Consider the following 22,475-nt stretch of genomic DNA (forward strand, 5'->3'; position numbering starts at 1 on the left):
ATATAAACTGAATAAAAGGTTCTATCTTTCCTTGATATGACCGTATCTTTATAGGATTGAATAACATGACAAATCTAGTAAGGTTTGAGTGCTTTACATGCTAGAGTGCTGGAGTTTTTTTATCTAAGTGGAACAAAACCATTAATATTTAGACCTCCTTGGCTTAAGGAAGCAATCTTTGACCCTAATTAAACCCAGACATGCAGGAAAGTACACTGTAATGCTGCATCAAAGAAGCTCAATAAAGCAGCAATTGGAACTATTTTTTATGATAAAGACTTGTCATTTCTCAATATGTATTATAAAATGCTAAGCCTTTTCTTTTTCCATTCCCCTATATATCAGTTCAGTTTCTGTGGCTTTGCAAAGTATGTAATTATTGCATATGTTCTGCAGGAATAGATCTCACTCACACTACTATTTTAATGTAATAGCTCCAGAACATCTACTTGAGTTGAGTGATCTTTATTGGTGAAAACTAAACCAAGTAAGAGGCGGCTTTAGTCAGCTAATTACTGAAACTGCATCTCGCATTTCTTCTTTTGCTGCATTGAAGAGCTTGAACTAAAGCCATTACACCCCTCTTAACTGTATTAAGGGCTGAAATCTCGAGAGACTTTGTAGTCTGAGGAGCAAACACATTTTAAAGAAATACAGGACTCAAGAAAGTGTTGTATGAGATTAACATGATTATAAATATGTTTTAAATTAATTTAGTTTGTTTCGTTACACTTCTAGAAATGGACCTTTTAAGGCATAACGTTTTTTGTTTGACAAATGGCTTTGGAGTTTAATACAAGATTGAGTTGGTTAAGAAACTGGCTGTTACTCTCTTGGATTAAATCTAAATGTGATTGCAGAATTAACGATCGATGTGAATTATAATTAGACAGGCCAAATACAAATCGGTTGATTTAACCCCTTAAGGACAATGGGCAGTCCCTAAACCCATTGAAAACAATGCATTTTGAGCCCGTACATGTACGGGCGTTGTCATTAAGGGGTTAATTTATGTAGCTACATTAACAGTTAATTGTTCCACCATTCTTCAACTTGCTTGTATACAAAGACACCAGGAGAGGATGACATGGGTCAGTGACCAGCCCCCAAACCCCCCCCCCCGGGTTGCTCTGGTGATGATCTGTGTGCACTTCCACACATAGCCACTGGGGTGCCTACAATAAATTCAACCTCAGATAGCATTTGCACCATTACATTAAATGTATTTATATATCAGAAGCATTGGTGAAATCCTGAGTCTGTAGGAGACATGTTTTAATAAAAAATCTTTATATATATATATATATATATATATATATATACATTACTTTTCATGAATTTGTGTCAGACAGGACTTTATAGTGCCCATTATGTGTGTAAGCTTCATTATTGACCATTACATTGCTCGCTTGTTTAGCTGGTCTTGCGTGGCTTTGCTGAATTTCAGCAATCCTATGGATTCCATTGCATACTGTACAGAACATACCTATTCAAGAAACAGCAAGCACCAAATTCAACAACTTTAAGTGATAGAGAATGTAGCTTCACAAAAGCATAAAAGACATTCAAGGCAATAACAGAATTTTGTGGGAAGGATCAAAATCAGACTACTGAGAAATGAAATGATATTAGCTCCTTCTGTATGTCCAAAAATATTAGTCAGCAGGTAGAAGGCAAACCGAAGACTTTATGTAGCCTTCCAAGCCATCTGAAATGTGTTTAGATCCTTTAAGTCTTAAGGCATTATTTAGATAAGAAAAATAAGAAAATCTCATAAAAAAAAATGTCTGTAGTAGTCTGTTTAATGCCATTTCATATATATCTGTATCTACAAAGATATATGTGATCATTTATACCACAATTAAATTAGAAAATAAAATAAGTCAATAAACACAGCAAAAAGATCACTTATTATTTCAGTCTTCTGTCTCATTCTATAGATATATCAATCCTTTTAAATGTGCAAATATAAATATATACCTGGATGGCAAAATAAAGGCAAAATATTGGCCCAATGAGGATCCATAGTAAAAATGAAAAGACTGTCTTAAAATGTTAAGTGCTATCTTTTATGGTTAACTCATCTTCAAAAGAACGGTTCATCTGACGACTGAGTCAGCCTTAAGATATTGCACCTTTTTTTGCAATATCTCCACTGGAACCATAGTTTGACTCACATCACAAAACAGATCTGTAAATGATTAGAGGTACAAATAAGCCATAGAAAGTAGCCATATTATGTATGACTTTTGGTCACTGTTTTGGTCTATAAATTCCCAAACAAGTCTGAAGTCATAAAGGCTGCTAATTGCATTCATACATATTACTGTACAACCATGATATTAGTTTTGAGCTTATAATGTACTTGTGAACATGAAGCCGCCATTCTAGGCTGTCATGTGATATTTTGGGTCACTTGCCCTACTCACCACACTAAGCTGATTCTTTATGGCAATGTTAATGAAGTCGTGCTAAATTTTTTTCCTCTGTATAATTTTTTTTTCATTTGGCTCTGACAATAGTGTGAGTTCCGCTTTAATAATTGTCTGTGTGGTTAAAGTGGTTATTGCTTTAATGACTGGAGGAAAGTGGTTTTCTTTCTGGCACAGGTAAGAATTAGAAAATAAATGTATTCAGCATATGTTAATATGCGTACATGTTCATTTTTGTTGTTAATAAATAGTACAATGTTCCTTGGTTGCCTTTCAAGTTTGAAGCTGAGCAGCTGGCAAGAAGAAATGAATTGGCAGTTGGGTTAAAGACATAACTATTTGCCAGGAAGGTCACTTTTGAACTTGTTAAAAATGTAAAAAAAAATGGCTAGAACTAAATGATCTGATATTGCAAACATGTCTAAATGGTACAAGCAAGAGCAATTTCAAATGGGAATTTTATTGAGTTGATATTACATGGAAGAATGTAATTAATACAGAACAATTAGCCCTGGTCTAATATTACACTAATAACAAGAGATGTATGGGGGGCATAGGAATTTATAACATTGGTGGCATGACCTTAGAATTCATCGTACTGTTTGATAGTAATATTCATTATTTTAAATAAGATCACTTAAGTCCTTAGCTGTTCTGCACAGCGGTCTTTCATGTTTTCTAGGACACATGTATGCTTCTGGGAACACCTTCTGTAGCAATCCCATTATTAAAAATGATGTGTAACACTGGCTTGAAATCTGTATGCATTTCCATTGATGTAATAATAAATCTGAGGGCTTGCATTCTAGTCTTAACACATCACCTATTTGCCTTGGGAATCATAGCTGACTACTGGACTGCAGGGCTCTCTTTAGATCCCTACGTATGTTAGTGGTGCAAGACTCCATATAATTGAGTCTAGGCCTGCCTATTTTCATGATTATTTATTGCTTATAGTGCCATCATATTCCGTAGCACTGTACTACTCCCTTATTTAGGGATATGCATGCTCCCCATTCCAGTTCTCTTATGGACAAAGAGGGGGATCATTCTAGAGCAGTATACTAATTCAGAGAGGTTCCATGTAGTCTCCTTAAGGGCTAGTTACTGCTTTATTCTGGTATGTACACATTATACACCTTTTCGCCTTAGTCCCCATTAATGGCAGAACAATCCCATCTTTTTAAGAACATCAATGCTGATTTGTTCTGTGGTCTGGCCAGGTTTACAACCAGGCTTTGAGGATTGCAGTTGAAATACATGGTTTATTCAGTGCAACTCACATGTGCTTGTTCCTCAACAAACATGACAGTGTGGTGCCCATGGCACATCAAGCCACAAGAGGGGAACCAAGCCACAAAAAGGGACAGCCCAAAATTTGGTTGCCTATTTCTTTTTATGATATTAAAAGTATGAAGAATAAGTCATGTTTGCCCCTTATATTATGTTAACAAACAATTTATCTTGATCCTAAGGCAATTAAAAGGCTACTACACACTGAGCCATGTCTAGCAAAATGAGAAGCTAGTGTATTAATCTGCCTTGTGTCTTCTTATTAAAGTCTGCTTCTGATGAAATATATTTGCCTTTCCACTCTTAAATTTCCCATGTGTGTTTTGCAGATATACTTAACTTACAAGACACTGACATTTTCGTGTAATGAGCTTTGCATGACTGCTTTGCAATATTTGCATGATGCCCCCAAACAGAAGGATTTTGAGCACTTAAAGGCAATCAAGGGGGTTGTTGAATTTTGTAATGTGAATGAGCACAGCTAAACAATTTTTCCATTTGGATTTCACATTTCAAATATATAGGAGGATAGGCTGAATGACATCATAGAAATATAGAATTTGATGGCATATAACCATTTACAAAGCTCAAAAATACAACCTATGGATTGTCTACAGGTTAATCTTGTAGTGGAAAGGTATAAGATATATTTCATAGCAAAACTGACGGTAACTAAACCAATATGACCGACTCTCTTCTAAAATTGAGTTTAAAAAGTTCTGAGCTGCCATGAAAAGAATGATGAGCAATCAACTGAATGTGTGGGAAAAAGTCAATACACAATGAAATAATGGACAGAACTATCAAGAAGAATTTCTTCTTTTATATGAGAAAGAAATGCATCTGAAAGGTAAATACAGACAGTTTTATCTTTGTCAGACTGATACATAAAAAAACAAGCAGAAACATACACAAAAGAACACAAAACAGAGGATGACAAAAAATGCGTATGGAAAATATATATTGTAGGACATTAAGGCAGTGCCGCCATGCATCTATAATGTACCGTATTTGCTCGATTATAAGACGACCCCGATTATAAGACGACCCCCCAAAATCAAAATATTAATTTAGGAAAAAAACAAAAAGCCTGAATATAAGACTACCCTATAGGGAAAAAGTTTTACCAGTAAATATTAATTAATGTAAATTATTTTCATGTTTAATAAAAGCTATGATTGAGAAAAATATATTTTTTAAATTTCCTTTTATTTGCCAACCTGCCCCCCCCAGTTATGCCACTCTGCCCCCAGAAATGCTTTATACCCCCCTATTTGCCACTCTGCCCCATGATATGCCTTATACCCCTGTATGCCACTCTGGCATATAGGGGGTTAAAAGGCATATCATGGGGCTGAGTGGCATATAGGGGGGTATAAAGCATTTCTGGAGGTATATAGGCATATCATGGGGCTGAGTGGCATACAGGGGGTTAAAATGCATTTCTGGAGGTCCAGAAATGCATTTTAACCCCCTATATGCCACTCAGCCCCATGATATGCCTTTTAACCCAGCATGTACTGGCTGCCTTGGCTTGATAGGAGTGTGATTGCTGTTAGCAGTTTGATATATATATATATATATATCAAACTGCTAACAGCAATCACACTCCTATCAAGCCAAGGCAGCCAGTACATGCTGGAACCTGGGGATGATAGCAGTGGGATTACAGCCTCCATATGCCATGCTACAACCCCCACCCCCCTTACACATCCATGCTATCACACACACACTCACACTCATTCACAAACATTTAAATACTCATTCATTCCCTTAATCACACACACTTCACACATACTCAAAAACCCTCCCCCACCCCCTCACCTGAACTGCAGATCTCCCACTCGCAGACTTCTGCAGGGGACCGGCTGTAGCAACTTCTCTGGCCCCGCCCTCAGAGGAGGGAGGGGGGAGATAGAGTTCTGTGAGGACGCTGCAAGCTTCCTGCCCTGCTTCTAACAGAAGAGACGCTGCTCGCGACCGGTAAGCAGCATGGCGCCAGCATTTTTTTGGGGTCTGATTAGAAGACGACCCCGATTATAAGACGAGGGGTATTTTTCAGAGCATTTGCTCTGGAAAAAACCTCGTCTTATAATCGAGCAAATACGGTACTTCTTTTAGTCATGGTGGAAAAATACACCCTACATTTTTTATTGTTCTATACACTAAATAACCCCATGTGACAGTATCGACATATTAAAATAATCAATATATACATATTTAAATAAAACCCACTTTTTATCTTAACTTCCTTTTGTAAGGATTTCCATTATTATTCATCCCCTTGTATGACCTGTTGTTATGTTGCTGATTGTAGTTGATTGGTTCAGACAGCCTTTGCAATGGTAGATGAGAAAAGGGGAGATAAGAGGGAATTAATTAGATAATGCTAGCTGCATCTGAATTCCTATCAGGGGAACTTTTAAGTTAAAAAAAGCCACACATTTTATAGGCCAACTTAATTAATTAATTTAGTTAAGAAAAATAATGTCACAGCAAATGTACTTAATGTCATTTGTTGACAGGGAGAAAGTAGCAAGCACCTGCACACGTCTGATATGGCTGCATTATTTAATCGGGGTAATCCCTGCTAAAAAAAATGAACTAGTGATATTAGCCTACTTGCTAAATGATTATACATGTAATTGTAAACCAGCTTCAAACTGAATGTCCTAGCATTCTACTCGGCTTAATGAATTCCTTTGCTGACACATTCTTATAGCGTTATTATGAATTCTGAAAGTGTTAGAGGAGAATTTATTATTCAGCAGAATCGTAAAAATACAAATTTAATTCATCTGAATGAACAGCAGAAATGGTTTTATAAGGGTCACAGACCGGTCCACACAACACAGACAGGATTTACATCAGAGCACTCATGTTTGGCATTAGTAAAGAACAAAGCACTTATGATCCACCAACACATTAATCACATCTTATGTCCACATGATAAACTTCCACCTTCCACCAGCCCTAAAAGGGTATGTATTTAAAAAAAAATGGATTCTAAACACCAAGCACAGATGACTTCTGTATAGACAGAGATCCTTATAGAAAATGTACGGGGCTGCAATAAATTAAATGCTGCTGTGGACATTATGCCCATACCTCGGACTTCTCCTGGTTTGACCCGGTGTCTCCGGGTGCAGCACTGCTTCCCCGGGTCTCCAGGTGCAGCACTGCTTCCCCGGGTCTCCGGGACACTTTCCTTTTCATCTAGACAGGGAACAGCATTTGGTCAAACCCACTACCCCCTAATAAATTCATCTCTCTTAGGGAAGCCTTGGGCTAATCCCACCCATATGCACAGCTAGCCCTGCCTCCACAGGAAGCGACTCCCCCATAAATGTACAATAACGGACCCCTGATAGTCTTTTTGCTCAGAATAAGCTTACTGATTCTATGATGAGGGGGGAAATATATAAGGATGCAGAAATAAAGGGGGCATTTTATGTTTCATAATGTCTTATTCTGCAGGAACTTTGCATAGTTACTTGTATTTTTAGATATGATAAAGAGATTATTGTTTTTGCTGTAGTATGTGAATTTTCTGTAAGAACCATGAGCTTTGTTGAATCCCACATATTTACAGATAGAAATGAGAACACCATAGAATGATAAATTAGTCTATTTGCGCTGGTGAAATCTGTGTCAATACTTTAGTATTAGTAGTATCCTTCTAATCTCCTTGTTTAATTTATGTTTTTAGGTTCTGACTATGGTTCTGTTTGATTTTTTGCATCTTCTACTCAGCAACTTATAAAAAGGATTATTTAAAAGAGGCCAGTAGAAACTGTTTAAACTCCCAACCTTATCAAAAATCCTTCTTTATTTCTCTACATCATATTTGTCAACATTTTATCCAAGCATTATCAGTTGTAAGGATTAAATGGTTCCTCTCAGGTACAATTAAATACATTTGCTCTGAACAAACAAGAGCTTCATTTATGCTTGCAATTAAATTGGATCCATTTCTGCCAAGTTTGAATTTCTTTTTAGTTTCTCTTACAGCAAATGGAAGGACAGGATAATTTTATTAAATGAAAAAGAAAAAAATCTTACCTTCAGAAAATCAAGTAAAGATTAATAAAACAGTAGATGTGTTTCGTAATTCATTTTATTTTCCACTAGGCAATACCTACAAAGCCCTGAGAACTAGGCCAGACCCCCCATGAATCGGACAAAAACAAAGCAAAAGGCTCCGAATGTTGGTCTTGTGGGTCCACATTCACTCACGCTCTCTCATACTCTCACTCACTCTCTCACAATCTCGTTTACTCTCATGTTTCTCTGCCGACCACTTTGGCTTCTGCCGACCAAGTCCGCATCTTCTTCCGCATCTTCTTCTATATCATCTTCTTCATATCCTACTTTTCTCTTCTCTATTCTATATTCAGTCTTCACTCCTTAACCTGGTCTCTTTGTTTGTCCGCATCTTCGTGGATATAATCCGGCAACTTCTGCCAAAATGGTGTCGGTGTGGTGATGCACCAACTGAGAGCAATATGGCGGCACTTGCGACAACGTGGCTGCAATGTCACTTACTAATGGCGTTAGTGGTTGCTTTTCGAAGCAATCACGAGGCAATCTGAGGTGTACATGTATGAGCTTTCTTCTGAAGAGGTTAAATGCGTTGGTAGAAGGAGGAGAATTGGGCTGGGAGTGGGTATAACTACACACTTCACTGTCCTGGAGAAAGAGAAGAATGATCCTAGGGAGACCTAGGGAAGCAACACTTCATTCAGAGACTCCTAGTCAAACCCAGAGAATTTCCAGGTATGATTTAAAAGTTTGTTAGTGACCTGAACTGTAAAATATAGGGTTTGGTGAAGGCAATATATCTACTTAAGGTAAAATTGTCAAACAGGGCATTCAACCAGTGGCGTATTCTAGGAATTCCAGGGGGACTGTATCACTTTAAGAAAACCAAGCACTAAAAAGCATTAAGATCACTTAATGCCACAATGTCAAGCATATACCCCTCACTGTGCATTAGATTGTCCCAAGGCAATTTATTTTTATTTTCATGATAGTGTTGTATTCCTAGTAATGTAAAATTGAAGACAATCAATCTGTAAAATCTCTTTATATAGTATATTAAGTATTATAGGTGCAGAGCCAATTTTTGTATGTGCCTTGGTTTGAGGTTTCTCATCGACATAATGCTTACTGGCTGTTTTTTAGGGTTATAAATAGGGGCTTTTAGGACGATGAATAATCTTACAACAAAATTTCCCCATAAAGCTACATCTGCTTTCTACTAATAGGTGTACCATTGAATGGAAACAGATGAATTTATGGGTCCCAGTCCTGTTATGTTCTATTCAAATATTTATTTTCCAGAAGACACTTGAGGGAATGTGTAACCAAAAAATGTTATGCATATTTACCCTTACAAATAAGTAAAATAACTTTAAAAAAGGGTCAGTTCTTTCTTTTTATTGTATATTTTGGTCAAATGTCTTGCATATGTAGCAGATTAAATATCCATTTGGCTAATTCCTACTAAACTCAACAAGCATTGGTTTGTCTTTTGTTTAAAACAGATTTCAAGAGATAAAGATGGTCTTCCAATTTATAAGTCACTTTATAAGACATTATATCACAGAAATCTATCCTATACTTTTGGATCTTTTGGATCAACAATTAACAGATATGGACACACGTCTTTTTTCAGCCTATATAACTATGTAACTAAGCCAATTAACATAATAATTTCCCTTCTGCATTCTTTTTTTGGTCTAGGGTAAAATGTAACTTTCTTTAAGTTTGTTTTTCTTATTTTCCTTTGTTAATGACATTCTAAATTAAAACAATCAGATGTAAAGCAGTAGTGAAATAATTATTTCCTATGTATATGGGCTAGAGTAAAAGTGTTTACCAAAAAACAAACAAGTTGTTGTTCCAGCCATGATATGCACTTTAATGCTCAGCCCACTGCTTTTGGGCTCTTCAATCCTCTTCCAATAGAAAATTGTTATTATGTCCTGATATGTAAAACCATAGAATGTAAAGTGGGTGTACTTTATATTTCACACACACACAGTTCTAGTTACAATCACCTAATTAAATAAACAAATATCATGTTCAAACCCATGCATACATACATACAGCCATTTAAAATAATTAAGGGGCTCAAATGATGTATGTGATGTAGCGTTGGTACAGAGTGTCGGTCAGTTTCTTCTTCACCAGATCTGAGAAAGCATTGTCCAGATGTGTTCATATTGTATGGTGATATCAAGGTGTTGAGATAGTCAGCTGATCATCTCTTTTGATCATCTCTGATCATCTCTGATTTTGCACCAAATGATTAAAAAGCGCTAGAGTTATTTGACATAAACTCTTATCTACTACAATGTGAATGCTACGGCTAGAACTTGTTAACACTCTGGCCCTCGCATACAACATGCTTCACTTGTAATATTTATTTTAATATGTTACAGGTACTGTAAGTAATTCACTGTGTAAATTGGATTATTTCTTTCCTCTATCTTCAACTCCTGAAGGGGAAACTGATGTTACGGAGTGCATGCCAATTACAGCAATTTTATGTTTATTTATTAAACATGACCCTGTATAACAAATATCTTACCCTGGTATAAATAGATAATTTCCTCTTCCCTGAAACCCACATGAAGTTTATTGCTTTCTCTATAAAAAATAAAACTAAAAACAAATCAACTTCCCCAAAGATTTATGAGGTCTTCAATATATAAGCTTTTATATGATACATTTTTCAAAAGCAAGACATATTTAAAATGTTTTGAAGATTAAAGAAAATATAGTTGAGTGTTTAATCTCTTACTGGGGTGACCGTTTGGTAGCAAATATTGCAATATTATAAAAAAAATAATAAAAAAATTCAACTTGTCAAAACTAATATGTTTATTTAAACTGTCAATCACGTGAATCAGTCAATCTATCTATCTATCTATCTATCTATCTATCTATCTATCTATCTATCATACATCTATCTTAGTTCATATATGCACAAATCACTATGTGTTCCATATCCAGTAAGTATATATAGGTATTTATGTCTCTATTTGTACAAAGTGCCTCCAATCACAGATCCATTCTGCCCAAATGCCATTAAAACCTAATTGCTGATATTCAGTGTAGTTCAATTGATTTTATCAAACTGCGAGTAATTCAGCAGTTTTGCCAAGTACCACACCAAAAGCTTCCTTAACGATAAATCTCATTTACTATGGATCAGGCCTAGAGTGGCTATGTGGCACACTGGATGGATGCCACATGGCCAATACATGGCCAATACTGCCCCTCCTGTGGCAGATCATGCCCTGCAGTACACAGCCCTGGATACACACAGCCTCACATTGTGTGAGTATAATAATGTAATCTGTGCCAATGTGTATCCAGTCAGAGGCCACACGTATATCATTTGGCCACCACTGGCTTAACATACCAGGAGCCACCAAGTCATCCCCATTTCGGCCTAGTTATGGATGCAGAACGTTATGGATGCCACACAACAGCACTTAAAAAGTTATTGGTATTTGAGCTGGGATAAATGAATGCAAATCACTGAGGGACCTGAATGCTATAAACCTGCAATAAAAAAAGAAAAAAGAAAACTTGGAAGTGTTGGGCAATTATATGTTTGATTGTGAAAGGCAATAATAAAATATCTCATAACGCCTTAAATTTCCCAAAAGCACATTTGCTCAAAGAATTATAGCAAAAGCTTCACTAAAAAACTAACGCTGCTCGAGGGAAGCCTACGCATCATCGGAATGTAATGCTAAAGGAATTAAGGTTAAATTTGCCAGTACTGCAGCTCTGAATTACTCTCCGGAAAGCTGTTGCTAAGCAACAAGAAAGAATGATCATTGTTCATATGGAGTTGTGTGCAAACTTTAGTGCTTTTGGCAACTTTTTCCAGTGCGAAACTGCTTTGAAACTGTTTAAATTATTTTTTCTTTTTACAAAAATTATCTCCCTAAACAAACACTTTTCTTGCTGCTATCTAAAAAAGACACAATTTCCCAATAAGAAATCATGTAATTAAAAACTAAAAGACCATTTTTGAGCAATATAAATCACATATAAATAGTTTCAGAACATATATTACTAGTTATGCATGTAAAGAAATCTGCTGAAATGTGATACGTACCAAAATATCGTTCACATTAAAAAAAATGCTTTCTTTTTTAACTGGCAATGTTCATTAAAAATAATCACATCTGTCTTATCTTTTCTCAAGAAATGGATTTCCAATAATCCCATAAATTATGGAAAATGTGAAAAATCGCACATCAGTTTTTTTTAGGTTTGACAGAAATATGTGAGTTCAGCCAAATGCTCATACTCTAGTTCAAGTAAACGCTCCAATATATGTATGAGTCACATTATCTTCTGTTGTTAAAATTGAAGCCGGAGCGATGCGGAAACATTTTTTTTTGCATTCTATCGATATTGTACCGTCTGCACTATAAATTAATCACCTGACTATTGGTCAAATCTATGTTTTGTTAAAATTAATTAAATTAAAAAAAATGGCACTTTTATAAAACATCTTCCTGCTAATTTTTGCATGCTTTTCACATACAGTATAACAATTTAACGAAAAGGTATCATGAATACATTTTGGGAGCCACACATAAAAAAGCATTATGTCTTGGCCCCAGTATTGTATTTTTATTTTTAATGCATCTTGGGGTCCATATTGCATGGATCTCAATGTATACTAATTGCAGCATGTGTTCTTTAGTTATTGGAGTAAGACAATGAGACTGAGCATGTGCAAGAAGTGTTCTAAGAAATGCTTCCTGCTTCCAGTAGAGACAGCTGTGGGAGGAGTTACATTAGACAGACGTCTCGTTTTTTAAACTCCAGTAATTAAACAATGCCACCACCGATTTGCATGCAATAAAATGCAAAATGGACTCCAATATGCATATCACATGAAAATAGGACTGGGGTCTTTAAATAGTATTACAAAAATGAAGAAGGAACATTACTTTGCATTACATTTATTTATATAATGCCAGCAGATTCCGTAGCGGTTTACATTTCCTCTACCACTTCTGATAGTAGGTTATTCCATTTATCCACCACCCTCTTGGTATAGTAAAACTTTCTTACATTATACCTAAATTATAATGTGATGATTTTTGTTCCCATTTTTTTCACATTGTATTAGTATTTGACCCTACTGTTTCTAAATGGAATATTAAAAGAAATATTATCCCTAAAATATTTTTTGACGTAAACAACGGAGCACATTTTTAAAAAAAAATAGCACACTTTTACATTAATATGATTCATAGATTAGTGTTATTCCCCTACAAAAGATTGCATATATTATTCATTTTATGCTCAATACTACAGGGCAAGCAGTAAAAGGCAAGAAAGATACAGATAACGTGGAAAATATTTTTTGAAATTTACATAAGACATTCATGCTATGCCCGGAAGGGCACATACAAAAATTAGTAACCTAGAATCCAGACGGTTCTTACAGAATTAGTTAGGACAACAAGATTCTCTCTCTTAGCAGACGGATAATAAGAGTAGAAAATAAAATATAGATAACACAAGAGCTTTCTTTGTAATGATGGCAGATACACGGGAGTAATGATATTCAGAATCATTCAGCTGCAAATGTTCTTACAGTTTAGCTGTTCTTGAGTTGTCTCTAAATTATGCTACTGTTTCTAATCATCTGTATTCCATCATCTTAAAATTATTGCCACAAAAACACATAACGCAATCAAATGCCTTAAGCAATTATATCTGTTGTGTCTCCCCTTCAGCATTCGAAGACATTTTGGACAATGCTATGCTTCCAGCTTTCTGGGAACAGTTTGGGGAAGGCCCTTTTCTATCCCAGCACACAAAGCAAGGTCCATAAAGACATGGTTGGATGAGTTTGGTGTGGAAGAACAAAACTGGCCCACACAGGGCTCCTAACTCAACCCCATCGGCTTTGGGATGAAGTAGAACGGAGAATGCAAGCCAGGCCTACTTGTCCAACACCAATGCCCAACCTCACCAAACTTCCCACAGAATCTCTCCAAAATCTTGTGGAAAGCCTTCCCAGAAGAGTGTTAGCTATTATAGCTGCAAAGGGGGAGCAACTACATATTAATGTCTGTCTATGTATTTAAAATGCCATGTTATAAAAGTCCCTGTTGGTCAGGTGTCCCGATACATTTGTCCCTATAATGTATTTAGGTTGCCTACTTATAGTATATGGAGGATGATAAGAGTTTTGTAGATGTGATTTAAAGGCTAAAGGATAATCTACGTCACATCACTACTAATCAGTTTCAGCTTCAGAACACATGAAGTAATCTAATCATCCAAATCCTGTTCTCATAGGCATACAGATATAACATATTTCTAAAATATACATTACTATGTATAACAAAGTGCTACACCATCCTTGTCACTAGACAGAGCTACAGGCATGTCTTATGCTCTTCTGCTGACAGATTTACAGTCATCCATTCAAGCACTATTGGTTAGGCTGATTTTTATTAAATACAAGTTTTTTAATGCAAGAAAAACACCTAAACCTCAAATTCAGGTAGCAATTGTCTTTATACCCCACCCCACCCAAATGTTAAAGAACTGGGTATTTTAAAAAGCATGAATAGTTAATTAGCAACACGTGATGGTTTTAGACAAAAAGTATTAAGTAATGTCTGTTTGGGATGCCACTCATGCTTGGATGGGTTTCTGGTCTATGATGTTGCTTATACTAAAGTTTTATTGCTGGAAAAACTTTATTGTAATGTGAAAAAAAGCAGGCAGTGATAGGTTGTTTCAGTAGATATTGAAATGGCTCATTAAATGTTTCTGTGTTTTTTTTTCTGTGACTGAATCTTCAGTTTAAAGAAGAAAATGACCGACCAACTAATAGCTAATAGCATGCTAAAGAGTGCAACTAAGTGGAACAACACCTTTAACAGACCTCTTAACAGTAAATAACAAGGGGCAACCCCCACACACACACCTGGGACTACTGCTGAAGAAATAAGATACAGGAATGGCAGCACACAACTAGTTACGGTCTCAAAATATCCAGGCAACTACACTCAGCTATGATTGCGATGTATTTCAAATATCATTTAAATACACGAAGCTTATTTAGATACATTTAATCGCCTAAAGGTAAAAGATAAACTATAAGAGAGGTAGAAATCTCCAAATGTTGTAAATGCTCAAAACATCAATATGGACTCAATATGGATTTAAGTAGCAGCCATTCAATAAAGTTAAGGGGTAGGATGACATAACCCAGTTCTTAATGCAAAGATTTATCCTCTTTGATAAGCCATTCAGTTCCAAAAAATCCATTTGGAAGTGAAAAGGTCTGATTGAAAAAAGGAAGGAGCTTTCTCTAAAGGTAAAAGAGCCTTTGATATCCCCAGCAAATGCCTTATTACCAAGTACCACCTGTGGTCAGTATTACTCAATGTGTGGTTTTCATTTTGATGCACCACCAGTCTTGTTTAATAAGCTGTTCCTGCCAGACGTGTCAATTTATCATCCTAGTGAGGTCCCTTGTAGTGAATGCATGGACTGCTATGCTGAGGAAAGGAGACACAATGAACAGCACCTGCCTCATATCGCCTTGAATTACAGTTTTAGATGAGAAACCCGCAGGCCTCCGGGGTCAGGCGAGAAAAAGAACAAAATAATATTGACTCAGATTAAAGAAACACAGATTTAAAGTTTAGGGAGCAGGAACATTTCACTGCAAACAGATCACAAATCACTCAACAGGTTTCAGAACTAAAAACATGCTGCTTTTTGGGAATAGATCTGCTGACTTAACAGCCCACTGATGCATGGCATCCTACCAGAGCTGTCTACTCCATTGCTTAAAAAGTGGCGGCCATCCAGGCTCTTGCTCCAACCAGAGATCTGTTATCTGTTATCTACATGAATATCGCGTTGATCCAAGTCAGGGAGACAGAAGAGATGTACTATGGAGGCGACCAGGAGGTTAGAATTTAAGGAAAAGGGCAGGGAAGATGGAAAGCATGGATGCTGTGGTCATAAAGGGAGGTAATCACAGCTTTACTTATTTGGGACTGGCTTACAATTCTTATTGAGAGATTTGTGATCTCCCAAGGAAGGCATTAGTCAGAGAACCTTCCTAGACAAGCACATAACTAAACCACAGCTTAGGACACTGATAACCAGAAGTCAATATATCTCCTCCAAGTGCTAGTTTAGCACATAGTTGCAAAGCAAATCAGAAAAGATCATTAAACAAAGTAACATAACACTCACATTCCGATGGCAACATAAAAAGGTTGTGACTGGTTTAGCAAATAACCCATATTTGGGTGATATTTGCAATTTTGCTCAACAAGCTGCAATAAAGACTACAGTCTTAATTTTAACACTATTAGCTCCTAGACCAAGTGACACCCCAGGTAACAATAATCTCTTGCGATTCCCCCATTCTTTTACACAGATGGCACTAATTGTAAAGCCTAGCAGTATCGAACAGTGAAGAAGCTATACAGAGTAGAGTGCAGACCAATTATTTATTATGCGGGGGCAGCTGAGCCAGGTACAGGAAATAATTGCCCCTACTGCCCCTACTCTGTACAGTGTACAGCCTTGTCACTGCTCAGTGCTCTGCTCCCTACATGTCACCCTGCGCACCACCCATACACTGTAACGCTACATGACAGTCCCCAAAAACACACAAACTCTACATTGATATATACAGCTTACTGTAACACTGTACACTAACACCCCACACATTCTCATTCTAACACTATCAATTTACACCCCACACATTAACTTCTACAACTTCTGCTGGGAGTCTCTTCTGCTATCTACCACCCCCTCAGTAAAGTTAAACTTCCTTACATGATATACTGTATCCATTATGCATACAGACTTTTAGGTGTAAAAATGAAAAAATAAATAAATAAAAAAAGTCAGATTTAACCTTAAGTGCCAGCCATTGCAGACTATTTAAAATCAAAATATGCCCAAAGAAACATAATTGCATGTAATGTGTTAAATCACATACCTTATAAATGGTATCTCAAAGTAGGTTGTGATTTTGGAAGGGCTGTCGGCATTATTGTGAAGCTAATCTACCACTGGGCTGCTTTTCTAGAGGGAGACGTTTAGCTAGCAATGCCAACCTAATGCATTATTTAAATAAAAGGGGCACATGCCAGGATGTGTTATGGAAAGTTAAAAGCACAGACGTGAACGCAGATATCTTTCCAACAAAATGAATCACTCGGCAACTTGGAAAAAATCAAAGATTCAACATTATTGGTAAATAAACAAACAACTAATCGGTTTTTAAATGTTGATTGTTTACTTAATATATGTTGCAACAATTTTGAAAATTAGACAATTATTTCCAATTGCTCAGTAAATGAATGTCTATTGTGTGTTTTGTCTATCTGTATGCAAATGTGTATATCTCTACGGAACATTTAAATGACAATAGAGTAACTGAATTTGGCACCGTGTTACCCTGTTGTTGTGCAGAATACTCAATGATCAACATGTATCTGGCACTGATTTACGGAGATAATTCTTCAGCGGACAGAGCATCTCCTAAAAGTTTGGCACGTTTGTGGTGTGAGACTCCGTTGCAGTTCTGCTTGGCTGGGTGAATGGCTTTGCTCTGTGATTCATGGCAAACCAGCCTGCGGATGCAAATGTCTTTGAGGGATCTTGCTGGGTACTGACTATAAAGTGAATTTAAAATAAAAAAGTGACCAATGATATCAATTAGCAAGAGTTATTCTGGCTTCTTTATGATATTATAATGCCCTTAAAAGAACATCATACATTAATAAAGGGTAATAGTAATATTATTCATGCTCAAGAATGCACTTTTTTCTTGAGCTTGGACACGTTTAGCTAGTTTTAATGAAATTCCTTTGATCACAACATATCTGATGTAACACAGTAAGACACTAATTGTATTGAGGACATATCACAGATTGTGACAATTGGTAACTGATATATTCCTTTATAACTATGTTTAAAGTCAAATACAAAAAATACTGGATAGGCCTAATTTGCTTATTTCCACCATCAAATTCTGTTTTTGTGATTCTATGATCGTCAGAGAGCCACTAATTAGAGACTTTTGGTCCTTAGGACTGGCAGAAGATGGAACTTGGACAAAAGACACAAGTCTCAACTAAACTAATTCAACAGATCAAGGTTCATTTGAAAGAAAGAAACAAAACTCAACTGCTCAAATAAGACTAAGGGATTTTAATAAGTATAGCTTGGAGGACAGAAGAGAGAGAGAGAGGAGATGCGATAGAAACATTTAAACACAGGAGGGAAGGTTTTTCAGGAGGAGATATGGAAAAGCAAGAGGTCATAATCTACAACTAAAAGGTTGAAGGCTTTACTGAGAGGGTGGTAGATAAATGGAACACCCTCCCATCAGAAGTGGCAGAGGCTAATGTGGTGAGGTCATTTAAACATGCATGGGATAGGCATGAAGCTATCCTGAAGACCAAAGACTAAAGACTAAAGGTCAAACTTGGTGGCTCAATGGTTCTTTTCTGCCATCAAATTTACGTTACTAATCTAAACAGTATCTATTTATCTTTGGTAAGTCAACGTGTTCCCGAAACTTTATTCTCTGTTACTCTAAAGTCACAGGGGGGCAGTCATCCTGCTTTATAATGGGCTTTAGTTTTGGAAACCAAAGTGTTACTAATGCAACTTTTTTGTGGCACAGGTTGCGTGAAATTGTTACACAAACTAAGTAATTCAAACAATGCCATATTTGAAATAAAAAAGCTTCCTTGTAAGCAGGTTGATCTGCGTAGTCACATTCAGGTGCTTTTGCTAATACAGATCAGGAATTTGCAGCTGTGTAGACAGATGTAAAATTGAATGGAAAAAAAATTCAAATTGATAGCAGAAGTAATTTTACACTCCATAAAGAAGTATACTCATTGAAGCATCTTATAAAATTCATTAGGTTTTAAGAATGCTTATTAATCACTAAAACTAATGGCACCTGCTAAAAAGAAAATATACTCCAAATAACAAATCCATCTTGCTTTGATCTGTGATGATTATTATGAAAGTTTAGCTGTATTTGTCTAAAAAAAGAAATCTGTAGGCTACATGTACAAAAGTTAATTCAAAACCAGGCCAGCGTTGCACCTCTCATCTCATCGGGCCCAGAGGGACATCAACGATTGTGGATCCATGTATTTAGCCATGTGTACAGTGCTTAAAAGGGAAAGGTGAAAATGTACTCAAGCGGAGGACGGCGTATGCTGGATGTTAAAACAGCCAACAGGGATCAAGTCTGAGCCGTAGTTATAAAAGTATTGCGCTGGGCTGTGTTAGCCGCAAAGAAATGGCACATTATGTAGGCACATGCTCATGGTAAAATAAAAGTGATGCCCCAAAGCATTAAAATATAATTTCCGGTTTGAGGATTTAGGAGGATACACAATCCCTGACTTCTCTATTGTAAATGTAAGGTTATACAGGTTTTAATACGCCGTTGCTCACATTGAAGTGTAATAAGAAAGTGGGCCAATAAACTTTGTTTTTTCTGTTAAGAAAACGATTGATCAAACCTTACTTCGATGTGATAAGGCAGTGAGGAACGGACTGTGCCATGTGGACAAAGATGGCTCCCGTTCTCTTAAAGACTAGCTGTACAGGGAGAATACATACAGCAGGAAGCCAGCATCAGTAAGTAAATTACAGGGGGTCTTACTTTCAATATAATCATTTTCTTTAGCTTTAAAAAAAGTTTTGAGGCCTACTAATGGCGAGGAACTTCACTATCCTAAGTGATAAAGTCACAAAGGCATCTTATGCTGCACTATTCCGGAAGAATAATCATGGCGGTTTATGGTGGGTTTCTAATATGTACGTTAGAAAACACCACTACATAAGTTTACTAAGCGTATACAACTGGGAAATGGACGACTTGGGAAGAGCGACTGATCTGCTTTTAAATTCCCTCTGGTTGCAAAAGGTTAAAGCTATACACTTGCATTAGATAAGACATCTTAGAAAACAACAATAGTGCATAAAGTGCATTAAAACATAATGCGATTCATGTTAAGTTTTTAATATGATTGGATAAAAGGGAAAAATAAAATCAGAGATCTTTTCAATAACAGGCAACTAAATGTGGCTGTAGAATGCGGTCTCCTCTAATAGTGATTACAACAAAGCAGCCATATTATTTAGAGTATGCATTGATTACACAGCCAAGTGCGGCGTTTGATCCACACTGGCTTGCTTCAAAGTTACCAATGCTCCCAGTAACTTATTTATGCTCTTGCAGCAGCTGTACATTAGCACTGCACTTAGGTCAAAGAGACATGGTTTGATCAAAGGCTCAAAAAGTCTACATATCAACCAGTGATTTCAATCTCTATAGAATCAGACTTCAGCGTCATTACTCTGGACCATATATACGCTTTTTACTGACTTTACTCTCTCTTCTATGGTACACAATATATTGTTTAATGCTTGAAGGGATGGACGTACCCTGAGATTGTTTTCCAGTATGATGTATGAAATATGAAATATTTCTGGACCTTTAAGGTCATTTCATTAGAGGCAGTAGTCAAAGATTTCTACCAAAAAAGACAATGACCAAAGTGGCCAAGACCTCAAGGGTAATGGTTGTCAGTGGGAGGAGAGGTTGATCCGGTCATGTACCAAAATATCCACGGGTGTTTCTTATGCAGAATGGTTAACATTTGCGTCTCGTATAAATGTAAAAATAAACAAGGTATTTCTTACCTTTTCAAAAATTCCATGTATTCTGTTTGCTTGATGAGTCCCGTTCGCATCATTATTGTCTGAAAACATTGCCGATCGATTGCCCATAGTTTCACATTTGTAAGAGCTATAAAGGAGATGGAGAAAAAAAGAAATTAAGTTATTTTACATTTCCCAAGTTTTGAGAAATTTGGTCCATATCAATGTACATAAAATACCGAGATAATACAGATAATGTAAAACTAGACAAATTTCCTGTACCTGCTGTTCATCCTCAACTATCGGTAAGCATCTTAATATGAATCCATAATATATTGGCTTTGGAACAAGCATGGCGCACTCAAAGCTTACCAGCTGGTCAGAGGTTCTTATCTAACTTAAAATCATTTTCTTTGTTGACCCAATAAAAGGTATAAACCCCAGCTAAAGACTCCATTGATAACTGAAGACAATGCATTATGTTTAATGGATGAGCACTGGTCCTTGGCTGATGTAAAATATTAAGGCATCTCACACTTCTGCACAGAGGCTCAGAGATTCGAACACTTGGTCAGACAGGTTTCCTATGTTCTCAATTCACAGATATAGGCATACATAATTTATTAGTATACAATAGTTAAGGTCAATCTATTTTGTACACAGCCGAAAAGGGAATAATATTAGCTGCTGCCCTTTTACTAGATTGTTACAAAAAAGAATGTACAAGAATGCCATTTCTATTTCTGGACACTACAATATTTCTACTTAAAAAAATTATTTTTCCAGCAATCACCTTGTAGTGTGTTCTACTAAAAAAAGAAAAACATTGTTCAGCATATAATTGGCACAATATAAACGATGTACATGATTCACAAAACTACATTCTTTCACTTTATCAACTACTTCCCAGGAAAGAAACAATGAAATGTAACCAATTAAACCGGTGCATGATTCTAATTTGCAGTGACATATATATGTTTCAGTTTAGCTACCCAGAAATAGAAGCCAAATATTAGAAGCATAATATTTTCTTCTGTTCACAATCTGTGCCAACTGTAGAAATTGCAAATTGAGGCTATTTGTTACAACATAAATCAATAGCATATCTATAATGGCCTTACCCTATTGATTTACAGTGACACCCACTCTTGAATCATCAAGGATCAGCCTTTTTAATGCACATAATGTAATCTAAAAGCCACAGCCCCACACTATATGGGGATCCCTATTGTCATATCTATAGAGACAAGCAACTCGGTGTGAAATGTGGGTGTGATGGATGGTATAGAAAAAAATAATGTTAAAATATCAGAGAAGGCTAGAGAGGGTCCATATTCAGAAGGGAGTGAGCCATCTGCCTGGGACACCAGGACCAGGGGGCATTGTCAGTCACCCCAGAAAATGCAGACAATGTCTATAACTTGGCCATGTGTCTGACAACCAGAGACATAGTTACCTTTGGCTCTGCCCTAGGTCTGACCCATGCCCAAAGTCCCAGCCACCCATCCTGTCATCCTCCTGGTGCCTGATTGCTGTTTATATGAACAAGAAGTGGGAGACCAGGCTGTCCCAATCTCTTTTAGTATATTAGACTAATCCAGCCTTCAAGGCCAGTCCAGAGCCAAAATGGGGGGCTAATTGTCTCTGCACAAGGAGAACCAAGAATCCCAGTTACACGTTTCGGCCTTGAGCCGGATGGCCACTCCGGGCCTGGACCTTTTACTTTAAAAGAGGATTACCTTTTTTTAAGACTCTATACTAATTTTAGTTTCCTTTTTATTTTATATAGAATAGATGAACATTAGAATTGCTCATGGTATAATACATGGTAACCTACTTCTCCTTCATATAGAACTTATATATAAAGACTAACACTGTACAGATCTCTAAATACCCATATTTATTTCTGTACACCATTCGCTTTTTTGTCGGACTTGTATATTATCCTTGTGTAAACCAGAATGTTTTCAAACAAACATCGAGCCGTTCTGTCAGTCTTGAAATGATATACTTGTAAAAAGC

General features: G+C 36.6%; 1 protein-coding gene across 2 annotated transcripts in view; it reads right to left on the reverse strand.

Moving 5' to 3' along the window:
- PRKG1 (protein kinase cGMP-dependent 1) overlaps positions 1-22,475 on the reverse strand; it is a 374,618-nt gene that overhangs the window by 75,039 nt on the left and 277,104 nt on the right. For both annotated transcript variants that reach the window (XM_053451150.1, XM_053451149.1), the window contains exon 4: positions 20,496-20,601. In XM_053451150.1, coding sequence (XP_053307125.1) covers positions 20,496-20,601 — 106 coding nt within the window. The remainder of the gene's footprint in view (positions 1-20,495; positions 20,602-22,475) is intronic.

This window comes from Spea bombifrons, chromosome 11 (genome assembly GCF_027358695.1).
Source record: "Spea bombifrons isolate aSpeBom1 chromosome 11, aSpeBom1.2.pri, whole genome shotgun sequence".
NCBI classification, from domain to species: domain Eukaryota; kingdom Metazoa; phylum Chordata; class Amphibia; order Anura; family Pelobatidae; genus Spea; species Spea bombifrons.